The sequence below is a fragment of the Panthera uncia genome (genome assembly GCF_023721935.1).
Source record: "Panthera uncia isolate 11264 chromosome B3 unlocalized genomic scaffold, Puncia_PCG_1.0 HiC_scaffold_1, whole genome shotgun sequence".
Classification (NCBI taxonomy): Eukaryota; Metazoa; Chordata; class Mammalia; order Carnivora; family Felidae; genus Panthera; species Panthera uncia.
In genome coordinates this window covers 39,174,801-39,187,047 of record NW_026057582.1, presented here as the reverse complement: position 1 = coordinate 39,187,047, position 12,247 = coordinate 39,174,801, and the positions used below count along the sequence as shown (strand labels likewise).

The window sequence follows — 12,247 nt, the reverse complement described above, 5'->3', positions numbered from 1 at the left end:
ATATCTATCTATCTATGTATAGATATCTATACATATCTATGTATACATATCTATGTATAGATAGATAGACAGATACATACACACACACACACACACACACACACACACACAATGGAATATTAAGCCATTAAAAAACAAGGACATCTTGCCATTTAAAACAACACTGATGGACCTTAAGGGCATTATACTAATTGAAGTAAGTCAGACAGAGAAAGACAAATGATGTATGATTTCACTTACATGTGGAACGGAAGGAAAGGGAAGGGAAACCCATAGAAAAAAAATTCAGATTTGTGATTACTAGAGGTGGGAGGAGGGGGAGGGGAATTTGGAGGAAGGTGGTCAAAAGATACAAACTTCCAGTTCTAAGATAAATAAGTACTATGGAAGTAACTAAAACATGATGACTATAGTTAACACTGCTGTATGATATATAGGAAAGATATTAAGAGAGTAAATCCTAAGAGTTCTCATCACAAAGAAAAAAATTTTTTGCTTTTTCTTTTTATTATATCTATATGGGATGCTGGATACTCACTAAACTTATTACAGTGATAATTTTAAAACGTCTGTAAATCAAACCATTATGCAGTACATCTTAAATTTGTACAGTGATGTATGTCAATTATATTAACAAACTGGGGGAAAAAAAGACTAAAAACATAAGGTCCTAAAGTTTAGGAGAAGTCAGGGAGGAACATAGGAACTTGGTCATCACCTGTATTATAATATTTGAAAGTGCTGAAGTGAATGAGTGTCAAATGAATAAGAATGTCAAAGGAGAGAATATTAACATTCTAATTTTATTAAATAAGGTTTAATTAAAAGAATGTCTACAATTGGTATATTAATTCTGGTCTCATAGCATTAAATGTCATTTATGACAATTTCAAAATTTATGTCTTCACCTTGCTGAATTCCAAATTCATATATACAATTTCTTACTTTACTTTTACTTAGCTATCTAACAGAGGCTTTTCAGTTGATAACACTTCCAAAACTAAAGTCCCAGCTCCTGTTGGTATCTAACATATGGCCTTCCGTATTTCAATAAGTGGCAGTTCCATTCTTATTCATCAAAATCTTCTTCGTATCATCCTTATTTCTATCTCTTAATCCTTACATCCTGTCCATTAGCAAATCCTTACAACTCTACCTTCAGAAAGCTTAATGACCAAATCCAACCTCTTCTCACCACTTCCACTACCACTATCCTTGCCACCATTAATTTTCACCTGTAGTATTTTAATTACTTCCTAATAAATCTCCCTGGTTTCACCCTTGTTTCCATATAGTCCATTCTCCATACAGTAGCCAAATAATGCTCTTAAAACCTATTAAATCATTTCAGTCCTTTGCTCAAAACTTTCCAATAAACTGCTCATCTCACTTAGGAAAAAAACCCAAAGTCCTCAATTGTCTTAGGGCCCCATATGGTTTGCTCTCCCTCCAACCTCTCTGATTTAATTTCCTACCAGTTTCTCACTCCTTATTTGATTCCAATCATACCAATTTACCCACTATTCAACACACATGCTGAGTATGCTCTCATCTCAAGACCTTTGCACCCTCTGCCTAGAACACTTAACCACATAGCTTGTACCTGGCACCTCCTTCAGGTTTTTGCTCAATGGCTGCCTTTTAGTGATGCCTTCCCTGACTCCCTTGTAACAGAGTAACCAACCGCCCAATCCAAATACTCCCTATTTCCCTTATTCCGTTTACTTTTCTTCATAATACTGATCATCCACAGTAAGTAAAAAGCAAACATCAAGCCTGCATTGATCCAAGCCCACCTGGAAGAATGACCTTGAAGTTGGAATTCTCATAGGTCTATTTTCTTAAAAAATATGGAATTAAAGTAAATGCTGTGTCTTCCTTGTTTAGTGTGAGACTGCACCTGAATTAGGTGAGCTGTGAGTTAGGATGCAGTCTTTGGACCTTATGATTAGAATGATATTAAAAGACTGGTGGGAAACTGAGGTTGCAGATTTTCTGTTATGCACCATGCCTTTTGTCCATAGTAGCTTTACATGTCTTGTGTGAGTGATGTGGCAAATGAAACCTTATTATTTGGGTAGCTGGTGGGCCTCTCAATGAGATAAAGACACTGTACATGCTGTTATTTCCTATCCTGTATCTTTCTATAAAGCTAAGTAAATCTAAGATTAAAAGTTGTAACGTGTGAGTCTACCAATATCTACTGTTGTTTAGTGCACTACCTGACATATAATCGTTTGTCTACTTTCAGTTTCTCCCACTAGAACAAAAACCCTATGAGAACTTTGCATTCTTGTCCACTATCCTATCATCAGAGCCAAAGCAGTACTGCATATGAAATGTACTATATGTATACACATATATGTTTATATTTATATGTTGAATGAATCCATTAATCATAGGATAAAAGAAGAAAGAAGATCCAATAAAAAGCACCAGAGAGAGAGGATGAAACCCAAAAACTTCAGAAGGATGAGAAGAGTCAACTATATTACATGCTGCAAAGATACTGAGTGTGATAATAAATACAAAATACCCATAATGTTTGATAATTGTTAACTCACCAGTAATATTAGAGAATTTGGTAGAGTAGTGACAGAAGAAGCTAAATTACTACAAAAAATGATTAGTGAGTGATGCAGAAGTAATAAAATTTTAAAAGAATTAGCTGAGAAAAATCAGAGACAAACTAAATACAAAGTGGAGAAAGTAACATGTTTTTATATGTAGCAAACTTCAAATCACTTACCAATTTCTTGTTGTGATGAAAGAGGATTTAAATTTCCCGCAGAATAATGTTCATTAAACTGAAAAATAATTTCCATTCAATATTACTCATGAAGTCAGTAGAACAGCAAATATGACATTTGTATTTGAATATAAACCCTAATTTTTTTAATAAGCATAATTAGAGTAGACAAAAATGGCAACATTCTTTTTTTTTAATGGCAACATTCTATATAGCGTACTACTGTACTTTATTTGTTTTTACTTTCTTTTACGTTTATTTATTTTTGAGACAGAGACAGAGCATGAACGGGGGAGGGGCAGATAGAGAGGGAGACACAGAATCGGAAGCAGGCTCCAGGCTCTGAGCCATCAGCCCAGAGCCTGACGCGGGGCTCAAACTCACGGACTGCGAGATCATGACCTGAGCTGAAGTCGGACGCTTAACCGACTGAGCCACCTAGGTGCCCCGATACTACTGTACTTTAAAAAAGAAATCTATCTTTAAAACCTATCATTAAGCCTAAAATAAGGCTTATTGATTTCATTCTGGCAATGGGTAAAATCTTAAAAGGTGTATATATTGTGCTAAAAATAGTTCCTACTTTGGAATATTAATATAACCTAAAATTTTTTTAATGTTTATTTTTTTTGAGAGAGAGAGACAGAGTATGAGTGGGGGAGGGACAGAGAGAGGGAGACACAGAATCTGAAGCAGGCTCCAGGCTCTGAGCTGTCAGCACAGAGCCCGATGTGGGGGGTCAAACCCACGAACTGTGAAATCATGACCTCAGCTGAAGTCAGATGTTTAACCAACTGAGCCACCCAGGCGCCCTTATATAACCTAAAATTCTAATTAATTTTTGCTTTATTCTGAAGGCCTTTTACAAATCAGGTTCTTGGTATTGTTTTCTTGCCTATAAAAGTAATAGGAAATATGAGGAAATAGGAAATAATAGGAAATATGAGGATAATAGGAAATATCAAGTTTTGCTGCCAAAAGAGTCTGTTTTCTCTGTGAAAGTTTTTTTTTTTTAAATGGGATCATGACATAGATATGACAACATAGTTTTCTGACCCATTTTTTTCTCTTAATGTTGCATTATGAGCATTTTCCCATGTCATTATTCTTCCAAAACCAGATTCTTTTCATAGCATTTTAATATTCTTCTGTATCAACATACCATACAGTTTTTTTTAAGTTTTTACTTAAATTCTAGTTAGTTAACATACAGTATAATATAAATTTCAGGTGTACAATTTAGTGATTCAACACTTTCATACAACACCTGGTGCTCATCACCCTGCATAATCCCCATCACCTATTTGACTCATCCCCCCATCCATCTCTCCTGTGGTAACTAACAGTTTGTTCTCTATAGTTAAGTGTCTGTTTCTTGGTTTGCAATCATTCTTTCAATTTAGACATTTAGGTTACCTCTGTTTTTTTTTTCTAATACAAATTACACTTGAATAAATACTGTTATGCACAGATTTATATTTTTTGACAATAAGGAAAACTGTTTTTCCTGGAGATTTTATGTCACTTGAATTATTTTTCCGTGATTTATTCACCTAAAGAACTTGAATATATCTTATTAATCTCTATAAGCTCTTCATATATTAAAGATATTAATCTCTTCCACTATTATTGCAAATATTGCATATCACATTATCATTTTGCCTTTAAAAATTTTTTTTAACAGGGGCACATGGGTGGCTCAGTTGGTTGAGTGTCCAACTCCTGATTTCAACTCAGCTCATGATCCCAGGATTGGGGGATCAAGCCCCACATTGGGCTCAGCGCTGAGTGTGGAGCCTCCTTAAGCTTCTCTCTCTCTCTCTCTCTCTCTCTCTCTCTCTCTCTCTCTCTCCATCCCTCTCCCCCATGCTTCCTCTCTCTTAAAAATAAAAAGAAATTAAAATATAACAATTTTATATGGAACCAAACCCTTCTATTTTCTTTTGGCTCATCTTCCACTGTTTTAATGCTCAGAGAATCCTTCCTCTTCTTAAGATCTGATGAATATTTAAAGTTCCAAGACTTTTAGCCCATACCACTGATCAATTTATCAATCCTTGTACCATTACCACACTTTGCTTGCTCTAGGTTTCCCTTCACCAGTCTTATTTTCCACAATATTATCTTATTATTAATGTCTATAAATCTATAATACTATTTCATTCATAAAATGTATAAATTGTCTTATCTTTTTATCAGTCTAATGATGACTTTATAAACTCTCAATTTTTTTTCAAGGAACTGACCAATTGGCTTTGTCAATTTTCTCTATTGCTTGTTTTCTATTTCATTAATGTCTCTTATCCCCCTTATTTTGCCATTCTATTTACTTTGGGCTTATTTTGTTCTTACTTTTCTAGATTTTCAAGGTGAAAACTTACATCACTGATTTTAGACCTTTCTTCTTTTCCATTAATTGAATTATTTAAATATAAACTAAATTATTTAAAGCTATGGTTTCGTTCTGGTTTGGGCAACATCCTACAATTTTGATACACTGAATTTTTCGTAATCATTTCAAAATCTTTTCTAATTTCTCTCATGATTTCTTCTTTGGCCTACGACCTAATTATTCAGGTTTTTCCTTCTACCTTATTATTGATTTCTAATTTAATTATATTGTGAGCAGACAATGTACTCTGTATGATTTCAATCCTTTTAAATTATTAAGACTCATTTTATGGTTCAGAACATGGTCTTGGTGAATGTACCATTAGCACTTGAAAAGAATATAGAAGCACACCTCAGAAATATTATGAGTTTAGTTCCAGACCATCACAAAAATGTATCATAATAAAGCAAGCCGAAAGAATTTTTTGGTTTCCCAATGCATATAAAAGTTGTGTTTACACTATACTGCTGTAATCTAGTAAGTGTGCAGTAACATTATGTCTAAAAAATGCACATAAATTTTAAAATACCATACTTTATTGCTAAAAAAATGCTAACCTTCATCTGAGCTTTCAGTGAGTTGTAATTACTGATCATAGACCACCATAACAAATAGTAATGAAAAAGTTTGAAATATTGTCAGAATTACCAAAATGTGACACAGAGAAAAAAGTGAGCAAATGCTGTTGGAAAAATGATGCTAGCAGACTTGCCTGACACAGGGTTACCACAAACCTTTACAAGAAAGCAGTATCTGCAAAGTACAATAAAACAAGGTATGCCTGCATAAGCTGCAGTTGCTGGATGTGTTGTTCTATAAATGTCAGGTCAAGAGGGTTGATGGTGTTGTTCAGATTTTATAGATCTTTATTGATTATGTTGTCTAATTCAATCAATTGCTTAGAGGGGGTTTTTTATTAAAAATCTCCAACTAAGCTTGTGTTTTTTTCTATTTCTCCATTTAATTAAGTCAATTTTGTTTCTTAATATTTTTTATAGTTAATATACAATGTTATATTAGTTTTGGGTGTACAACTTAGTGAATTGACAAGTTTATACATTATGCTATGTTCATCACATGTACAGCTATCATCTGTCCCATTACATTGCTATTACAATAACACTGACTTCCTTATGCTCTGCTTTTGTTTCTGTATTTTGAAGTTGTCATTAGGCACATACACATTTGTCATTGTTGTATCTTCCTAGAGAATTGGCCCTTTTGTCTTTAAGAAATGCCCTTCATGGGGCGCCTGGGTGGCTCAGTCCGTTGGGCGTCCGACTTCGGCTCAGGTCATGATCTCACGGTTCGTGGGTTCGAGCCCCGCATCAGCCTCTGTGCTGACAGCTCAGAGCCTGGAGCCTGCTTCAGATTCTGTGTCTCCCTCTCTCTCTGACCCTCCCCCGTTCATGCTCTGTCTCTCTCTGTCTCAAAAATAAATAAACATTAAAAAAAATTAAAAAAAAATAAAAAAAGAAATGCCCTTCATGATCTCTAGCAATATTCTCTGTCTTGAAGATTATCTAAAGTGATGTAAGTATAGCCATTGTGACCTTCTCTCACTTAGTTTTTATGATATATCTTTTTCCATTCATTTACTTTCAACCAGTTTTTATCTTTATATTTAAAGTATATTTCCATTACCCATTTATCTCTAATTAAGAGTCTATTTTCTGGTTTCCCTCTCTTTTTTTCCTCTATGTTCATCTGTGGTTTTTTTTTAACGTTTATTCATTTTTGAGAGAGCGTGAGCATGGGAGGACCAGAGAGAGCGAGGAAGACAGAATCCGAAGCAGCCTCCAGGCTCTGAGCTGTCAGCACAGAGCCTGACGCAGGGCTCGAACCCACGGACCAGACTGCGAGATCATGACCTGAGCCGAAGTTGGACACCCAACAGACTAAGCCACCCAGGCTCCCCTGTTCATTTGTTTTGTTTCTTAAATTCCACATAGGAGTGAAATCATATGGTATTTGTGTTTCTCTGACTGACTTATGTCACTTAGCATGATATGCTCTAGCTCCATTCAGTCATTACAAATGGCAAGATTTTATTCTTTTTGATGACTAATACTCCTGTGTGTGTGTGTGTGTGTGTCTGTGTGTGTGTCTGTGTGTGTGTGTGTGTGTACACACCACATCCTCTTTACCCATTCATCAATCGATGGACATTTGGGGTTCCTTCCATAATTTGGCTATTTTGTTTTATTTTTTTAGTTTTCAAAAAATGTTTACTTATTTTAAGAGAGAGAGCGCGCACTCACACATAAGCAAGGGAGGTGCACAGAAAGAGGGAGAAAGAATCCCAAGCAGGTTCTACACTGCCAGCGCAGAGCCCATTGTGGGGCTTTGTCCCACAAACTGATAGATCACAACCTAAGCTGAAATCAAGAGTCAGATGCTTAACCAACTGAGCCACCCAGGCACCCCAATTTGGCTATTGTTGATAATGCTGCTATAACATCAGGGTGCATGTATCCCTTCAAATCAGAATTAAAAGTCACGGAATTTTAAATTTTCATTAGATCTTAACAAGAGGAAGGATTCTCTGAGCATTAAAACAGTAGAAGATGAGCCAAAATAAAATAGGAAAATTCCTGGATGTAGGGCAGTTCTATTTTTTAAAAAAGAGAGAGCAAGCAGGGGAGGGAAAGACAGAGGGAGACAGAGGATCCAAAGCAAGCTCCATGCTGACAGCAGAGAGCCTGATGCGGGGCTCGAACTCACGAACCGTGAGATCATGACCTAAGCAGAAGTCAGACACTTAACTGACTTAACTACCCAGGCACCCAGGGCAGTTCTACTTTTAACTTTCTGAGGAAACTTCATACAGTTTTCCACAGTGGAAAATAGTCAACTAGTGTCGTATCAGAGTGTAGTCTTAACCACTACACTGTGCTGTCTCTACTGATCAAATAAAGTACATCTTAATTTTCAGTTTCAATTGCCAAATACAGAAATAAGCACTTTACTATCCTATCACTGAATAGTAGAATCACTATCACTATTAGAAGAAAATTACGTCTTCTAAAAAATTAACTGATGATGTTACTATGTACACATATGTAGATAAAAACACCAACTAATAACCTGGAGAATTTTTCATACTGAGAATATGTGAAGTTTGGTTAGTAGACACATGAACTATAAAGCCAAATTTATTTTAAAGTGCCTTTAACTGCAATGTAAATCAACCCTATACTGAGATTCTTTTTTTTATAAATAGATATCAACTGAAGGTACCTGAAATTGAAAACAAAAACATAATGGGAAAACTGTGCTATTCTATCAATACTCAGAATCTTCTAAAAAATTGCCTGTGCTTCTTACTCTTCCCCAAGACAGTTTGACAGTAAAGAATTAAAATTACTTGAGGTTATAGTGTACAGTTTTTTATTTTTCTTATTTTCATCTTTTAATGTTTTATTTTTTTTTATGAGAGAGAGTGCAAGCAGGGAAGGGCAGAGAGAGGGGGGGACAGAGGATCCGAAGTGGGATCTGTGCTGACAGCAGAGCCTGATGCAGGGCTTAAACTGACGAGCCATGAGATCATAACCTGAGCAAAAGTTGGATGCTTAACCGACTGAGCCACCTCCAGTGCAATTTTTTAGAAATAAAACTTTAGCTTCCACCTATTACCTGATCTGATGAGATTTCTGAATCAAATGTAGAATCAAATAGATTCAATCCAGGAGATCTAGAAGTATAATTCATAAGAAAAGAAAATCCAGGGGATTCCTTTTGTGTTTGACCTTCAGGCATTATATTTCTATTTCTGTTACAGAGAAATAAGAAATAATAAAATTGTTAAAAAAATATATTATTAAGTATGCAGACTGGTAAACACCATAAGAAATACCATACAAGTAAGAATTAGCACAGTAGGGAAAGGGAAGGAATAGTTATTGAGGTGACAAACCTCTTGAGAAAAAGATAGTTTGAAGTGAAAAATGTTAAATAAAGTAGAACAATCAAGTATGGGATGATGATAACAATGAAGTTCAACTGAGAATAAACCCTAAACTGCGTTCAGGGTCTATTCTAGGTATTTCCATTGGCATTAACTTACGTATTCCTCACAGTATCCCTATGAAATAGATATTACCACCTCCATTTTACAGAAGAAAATTTTGAAGCATAGAAAGGTTAAATGACTTTCTCCAAGAAATGTAAATGCCAACTTAAATTCAGCAATCCAGATTCAAAGTCCAAGCTTTTAACTTTGAGGCTATACTGTCCCCAACCCATTGAAAGCCAATTACAAGATTTTAGTCTTAATGAGAAGTCAGTCATTACATACTGTTGCATAAGGAAGTTAAACTAGAAAATGATTTGGGAAAAATAATTAGAGAAGACAGTATACAACACAGTGGTCAAATGCATGAAGTCTGGAGGCAGAAATGCCTGGGTTTGAATCACAACTCTATCACTAATGAGTTGTACCACCTGTGATTCTGTTTCCTCTTCCTCTAAGTATAATAGTGTATTTACATCTCATAAAGTTTATAAAATGTTTAGACACAGTTAATGCTATTGTTAAATATAATAGATATCTGAAGATACTTCCATAACTGTCTCCATGACCATCAATGAATCACTTAACTTTACAGATTAGTTTTCTCATCCATAAACAGAGGTTTTAGTATATGGCTGCCATTCTTTTTACAGTTCTCAGATTTGGTGAGGAGTTTTAGTTTGAACATACTGTGAGTCAACAGCATGACTTTCACATATAAAACGTTTATTAACAATTCAAACTACAGAAGTAGAAAATGGGTGAGAGATTCCTGAAGTGAAATTTGTTTGACATTTGTTTTTAAAAAATCTTAAGGTAAAAAAAAAAAGAATTTTAAGGTTTGTAGTTTTAAAAGGGATTAAACTACACAAAAAGGTTAAATGCCGCACTATTCTCTTGGCTGCAAGCTACAAATCTATTTCCAAAGTTAAATAATCATGTTAGAGATATTTCTGCCTACCTAGGTTACTTGACAGATGGCAATTCTTGCTTTAGACAACATAAAGGAAAATTACGGCTGGAACATTATTCAGTGATGTCCACAAGCTATACCGTACATGACAGTTGCTTTTTAGCTTGACATTTAACATTTTTCCATACAGTTTTTATCCTTTGGAAAAATCTAAAATCTATATACTATTGCACTGGGTAAGTACTCAGAATCTATGCCATCTTCATCTAAGTGTTGTAGGAAAAATGGGGAAGAGGTTCTATGGAACAAGAATGGCAGAATGCTAATAATTATTTGAACAGGATAATAGGTACATGGAGGTTCGTTATGCTAGTCTCTCCTTTATGTATTTGAAATATTCCATATAAAAACCTTTTTAAAGTTATAGGTACTAGACATTTTACTATTCCCATCAATTATTTACATAATATTGGCCCAGCATATAGATTCTTTAATTATAATTATTGATTAAAATCCTACATTTCAAAAGAGGGGGTTTTAGGAAACAATGATTTCTCCAAAGGTTCAGGTGTTTTCACAGCTTCAGGAGTTCTTAAAAATAAAGGAATTTCAGGAGTTCGTGGAAAATTCTCAGTCCTTTCTTCTACTTCATCACTATTATCTTCTATTGGCTTCCCAAAACGTTCTGCGCATATAACCTACAAATTCAAAATAACAGAAAACTATAAAAATGAATGCTATTAACAAACTCAAATATATATAAAAGTGTATGAGGTAGAAAACACCATATTAATCTATTATGTTACCATTTCATAGACAAAAGAACTAAAATATTAATTGATGAAAGTGGTATCAAAATATAACTGCAAAATACGGAAAAATAACTATTTTTAATTTTCTAATTTTTCTGTTCTTCCCTGATCCACCTCCCCTACCTCTACCTGAAAAAGGAAAAGATAACCAGAACATACTGAAACTGATGAAGAAAAATGGTTAGGAATGACTTTTTAAAATTTCCACATCATGTGGAGAAACAGAAACCCTCTTGCACTGTTGGTGGGAATGCAAATTGGTGCAGCCGCTCTGGAAAGCAGTGTGGAGGTTCCTCAGAAAATTAAAAATAGACCTACCCTATGACCCAGCAATAGCACTGCTAGGAATTTATCCAAGGGATACAGGAGTACTGATGCATAGGGGCACTTGTACCCCAATGTTTATAGCAGCACTCTCAACAATAGCCAAATTATGGAAAGAGCCTAAATGTCCATCAACTGATGAATGGATAAAGAAATTGTGGTTTATATACGCAATGGAATACTACGTGGCAATGAGAAAAAATGAAATATGGCCTTTTGTAGCAACGTGGATGGAACTGGAGAGTGTGATGCTAAGTGAAATAAGCCATACAGAGAAAGACAGATACCATATGGTTTCACTCTTATGTGGATCCTAAGAAACGTAACAGAAACCCATGGGGGAGGGGAAGGAAAAAAAAAAAAAAAAAAAAAAAAGAGGTTAGAGTGGGAGAGAGCCAAAGCATAAGAGACTGTTAAAAACTGAGAACAAACTGAGGGTTGATGGGGGGTGGGGGGGAGGGCAGGGTGGGTGATGGGTATTGAGGAGGGCACCTTTTGGGATGAGCACTGGGTGTTGTATGGAAACCAGTTTGACAGTAAATTTCATATATTAAAAAATAAAAAAATAAAAAGTAAATAAAAAAAATTAAAAAAAATAAAAAAAATAAAAAATAAATAAAATTTCCACATCATGCTCTGACTCAAGAATTGTATATGATAGCTCTTTAAAAGGAAAAAGTAATTTAATTCTAAGCAATCTTACTCTCATCAGTTATGTTCTTTATACTTTTTTGCCCTTATAAATTCATTATATTATTTTCTCTGCAAAGGTTGAGAAATTCAACAGAAATTGACTTTTGTAAGGTAGGAATATGATTTCTCAAATGTTTGCTATACAAAATATCATTTCAGAAACAATTTGGGTCCCTCTACCAAAAAAATTAAAATGTGCTTTTTATCTGTGTTTCTTGAGCAGTATTCTACTATGTCATTTGCCTTGTTTTAACCCTTAGTACTTAGTAAAGTCAATATACATTGCCTACATGTATCATTAAAGTTGTCCACTATTAAAATATATTTTGAAGAGATTTTTGTGATAAGCACT

At 34.7% G+C, this 12,247-nt stretch overlaps 1 protein-coding gene across 7 annotated transcripts in view; it reads right to left on the bottom strand.

The window, feature by feature from the left end:
- Nucleotides 1-12,247, bottom strand: part of CB3H14orf39 (chromosome B3 C14orf39 homolog) — a 52,921-nt gene that overhangs the window by 4,684 nt on the left and 35,990 nt on the right. For all 7 annotated transcript variants that reach the window (XM_049611512.1, XM_049611514.1, XM_049611513.1 and 4 more), the window contains exons 15-17: nucleotides 10,586-10,764; nucleotides 8,778-8,913; nucleotides 2,750-2,807 (exon numbers count right to left, since the gene is read on the bottom strand). In XM_049611512.1, the coding sequence (XP_049467469.1) occupies nucleotides 2,750-2,807; nucleotides 8,778-8,913; nucleotides 10,586-10,764 (373 nt within the window). The remainder of the gene's footprint in view (nucleotides 1-2,749; nucleotides 2,808-8,777; nucleotides 8,914-10,585; nucleotides 10,765-12,247) is intronic.